We start from the raw sequence: 3,614 nt of genomic DNA, 5'->3' as shown, positions 1-3,614 counted from the left end.
CACACACACACACACACACAGACACACATCCATTCATGCACCCGGACTGACCCGAGGCTCAGTTTGTGTTTGTAAAATATTTTTGAAAATAAAAGGCAGAAAGTTGCAGGATGGCTGCGTCCCGGCGGCGCGTAAAAGTTGCGCAGAGTTCCAGTTCAGTTCACTGGACCTGATCTGGATCTAATCTGGACCTGATCAGGATCTAATCTGGACCTGATCTGGATCTAATTTGGACCTGATCAGGATCCAATCTGGATCTGATCTGCACCTGATTATCCAAATGGCGCCCAGATGCGTCATTTGGATAAAACGGAGCTGCGCGTAAAAGTTCTTCCAGTTCCAGCTCACTGCACCTAATCTGGACCTGACCTGATCTGAACCTGATCTGGACCTAATTTGGACCTAATCATTTTACAGCTCCGTTTTATCCAAATGAATATCCCAAACGGAGCTGCGCGTAAACGCTGCGTCGCTTATAAATTTCTGCAGAAGCCACTTTCGGTGTTTAGCTTTCAGCACACCTAATGTGTTAAAATAGACATAAATTTCCACAGCTGCACGTGCACGAACTGATTCACGCGCGCATCAGCAGAAAGAAAGATGCGCGTAAAATGTCTTTCCACTGGAAGCAAACCGAAAGTCTCCAAAGTAAATAAACAAAAAGCAGGCAGTCGACAGCTGATGGTCACGTGGTCAGATTGGGCCCAGCAGCAGCATGCCCACTTCTGGCACGCGCTCATCATTTGCATTTGTATAGTTTAGGGAGGGGGGGGGGTCTGTGTATAATAAAGGGGGCTTCTGTGAGCACAATGGATCAGTTTTATGGCCTGGTTCTAGTCCACAGATGGCATCATCCTCCACCTGCCCTTTCTCTGCTGCTCTGTGTGTGTGTGTGTGTGTGTGTGTGGGGGGGGGGGTTGTCCTGCAAAACTATCACAAAAAATTAAAAATAAATGCAAGACAGCAGAAATGTTTCTGTTTGGAACTGTTCTTTTACGCACAACAAACGCGCACAGCTGAAGGTGCAGCAAAACTAAAATCTTGTATCTAACACGAAACATAAAAAGTGCATCAAAACGAACATATTTTATTTATTTTATTTATTTAAAGAATGCATGAAACAGAAAAGGTGCAGCAGGAAGCAGCTCTGACATCCATCCATCCTGCAGAAAAACACTTTATTTTAGTTTAAGCTGCTGCGCGCAGAGAGGGAGAGGAGGGGGGCGCGCGTGCGAGGCTCCATGACCCCCATCAATCTGCCACGAGCCGGACTGTGACAATAGCATTATCATACCAACACAGCCGCGGGTCTGAGCCAATCAGAGCGCGGCGCTTTGACCGACGCGCACGAGCTGCGGGACATAAAAGCAGCGGCTCCGCGGCGCAGGAACGATCTGCTGCCTGGAGGACTTCTTCTCTGACGTGTCCCGGCCCAGGATTCTCTGCACCATGACTCTGGAGGAGGTTCTGACCCAGAAACCTGAGCGCGCTCAGTGCGCCGGAGAGGCCCTGCAGGACGTGCTGGTTTCAGCCAAAGACAACCAGTCCCTGACGGTGGGTGTGTACGAGTGCGCCAAACTCATGAACCTGTGAGTATACGACCGGAAGTTCCGATCAACCGGTTCTGGTTCTGATGTGGCTCCGAACTCACGCGGTTCTTGTGTCCACAGAGACCCGGACAGCGTGTCCTTCTGCGTCCTGGCCGTGGACGAGGAGTTCGGCTGCGACGTGGCCCTGCAGATCCACTTCACCCTCATCCAGTCCTTCTGCTTCGACAACGACATCAGCATCGTGCGCGTGAGCGACGTGCAGCGTCTGACGGACATCCTGGGCCAGGTGGAGGCGGAGCAGCTGGAGGACGCGCACTGCGTCCTCATCACGGTGAGAGGAGGAGGAGGGGGGGGGGGCAGGTTTTAGGCTGTGGCTTTTACTTTGAAAAGACTGACCCGGTTCTGGTTCCCTCTCATCAGAACCCGGCTGATGGGCCCTGGGAGGACCCGGCTCTGGAGAAGCTGCACCTGTTCTGTGAGGAGAGCCGCCGCCTGAACGACTGGCTGCCGGAGGTCAGCCTGCCGGGGCGCTGAGCCTTCATCCCCCGCTGGAGCTGCAGCTCCTCCTCATCATCAACCCTGGATCCTCCTGAGGAGGGTTCCGGTCCAGGCAGCCCGGCGCCGGGCCCCGCAGGGGCCCCCACCGCCGTGAAGCTCGCCTCCTGACCCGTCCGCCCCCAGATGGTCCCCCTTCTTTCTGTGAAGGGGGGCCGGGGGCGCGCAGGGGGCGACACGTCGACCCTCATTCTTTGTGCGGATGAGGTTTGGAGAGGGAGAAGAAGAAGCGCGCGCGCACCCCGCGAGGACATGCGCGCGCGCGGACGCACGCGCAGCAGGAGAAGAAGCGGTGCTGAGGAAGAGGAGCTCATGGAAAGAGACTTTTCACTGACGCCTCTTCAGGACGCAACACGACAACAGTTGCAGCTAAAAGTTTCCCACTTTCCAGAAGTGTCTTAATTCTCTAAAGGTTTCACTTTAGAAATGACAAAAATAAATGTTTTATCTAAAGGTTTCACTTTAGAAAATAAATTATTCTTTAGTTTGAACTCATGTAAAATTAGAATTTTACAGAATAATTTAACAAATTACAGGAAAAACGAATAAAAAAGTTGATTTTTTTTGGAGAAAATTCATAAAAAACTGTTTTTATTTTAGGAAAATAAACTTTTCTTTTAAGAATTTGATTAAAGTTGTGTAAAAAAATCACTGACAGAAAATATTTGTGAATATTTTAGAGCAGATTTTTGTAGAAACTGAAGTTTTTCATGTATCGTTTGTAGAAAATGAATAAAAAGTTGAGAGATGAGCTCTGAGAGTTTCTGTTTTTGTGTCAGAAGTGAAAAAAAACTCATCTGCATCTGAATGAAGCTGCTCACAATACCAGAACCCCCCCCCGGCCCGGCAGCAGCAGCCACACAGAGACCTTTGTCTGGGCTGCAGATGGGCCGCGCCGCACCATCTGCCGCCGGGGGAGGGTGGTCAGGGGGGGGGCCGGGGGTCCAAACAGCTGCTGTCAGACCTGCAGATCAGTGAAAGTTCTGTTGAACGAACAAAAAGACTAAAACCTCTAAAAACATCAGAAACAAAACTTTTATTTTGAAAGTTTTTCTGGTTTGACAGCATGAATGCAGCTTTCAGCTGATTTCTCTTCGTTATTTGTTCTTTTCAGACGTCAGAATCAGTTTTTATTCGACTTCCTGCAGTGCTGGCTCCAGCCATTTTGGTGCCCTAGGCCAGAGGTTCTCAAACTGGGGTCCAAGGACCCCCAGGGGTCCGTGAGAGGTATATTAGGGGTCCTCAAAAAAATTCACTAAATTGTTAATGTTTTTTATTTTAAAAAATGCATGAAGAACAATGAACTAATAAAACAAGCATAATAAACTAAATAAAAATATATTCACATGGCATTTAGGGGTTGAAACGACAATAAATTATCTTTTAAAACAGCATGGAGTTTATGAGGGGGTCCCTGGAACTGTTTTTGCCGTTGTAAGGGGTCTGCAAACCCAAAAGGTTTGAGAACCCCTGCCCTAGGTGAGTTGAAGCGCAACCCCCACCCCCCCC

General features: G+C 49.4%; 1 protein-coding gene across 1 annotated transcript; it reads left to right on the top strand.

Moving 5' to 3' along the window:
- The first annotated feature begins 1,085 nt into the window (after positions 1-1,085).
- On the top strand, positions 1,086-2,856 carry gadd45gb.1 (growth arrest and DNA-damage-inducible, gamma b, tandem duplicate 1). Its single transcript, XM_014025967.1, has 3 exons — positions 1,086-1,589; positions 1,671-1,881; positions 1,971-2,856. The coding sequence occupies exons 1-3, from the start codon at positions 1,450-1,452 to the stop codon at positions 2,082-2,084; spliced, it is 465 nt and encodes a 154-aa protein (XP_013881421.1). The 5' UTR covers positions 1,086-1,449; the 3' UTR covers positions 2,085-2,856.
- Positions 2,857-3,614: the final 758 nt, after the last annotated feature.

Source organism: Austrofundulus limnaeus, unplaced genomic scaffold, assembly GCF_001266775.1.
Source record: "Austrofundulus limnaeus strain Quisiro unplaced genomic scaffold, Austrofundulus_limnaeus-1.0 Scaffold512, whole genome shotgun sequence".
NCBI lineage: Eukaryota > Metazoa > Chordata > Actinopteri > Cyprinodontiformes > Rivulidae > Austrofundulus > Austrofundulus limnaeus.
This window is presented reverse-complemented; position numbering and strand designations above follow the sequence as displayed.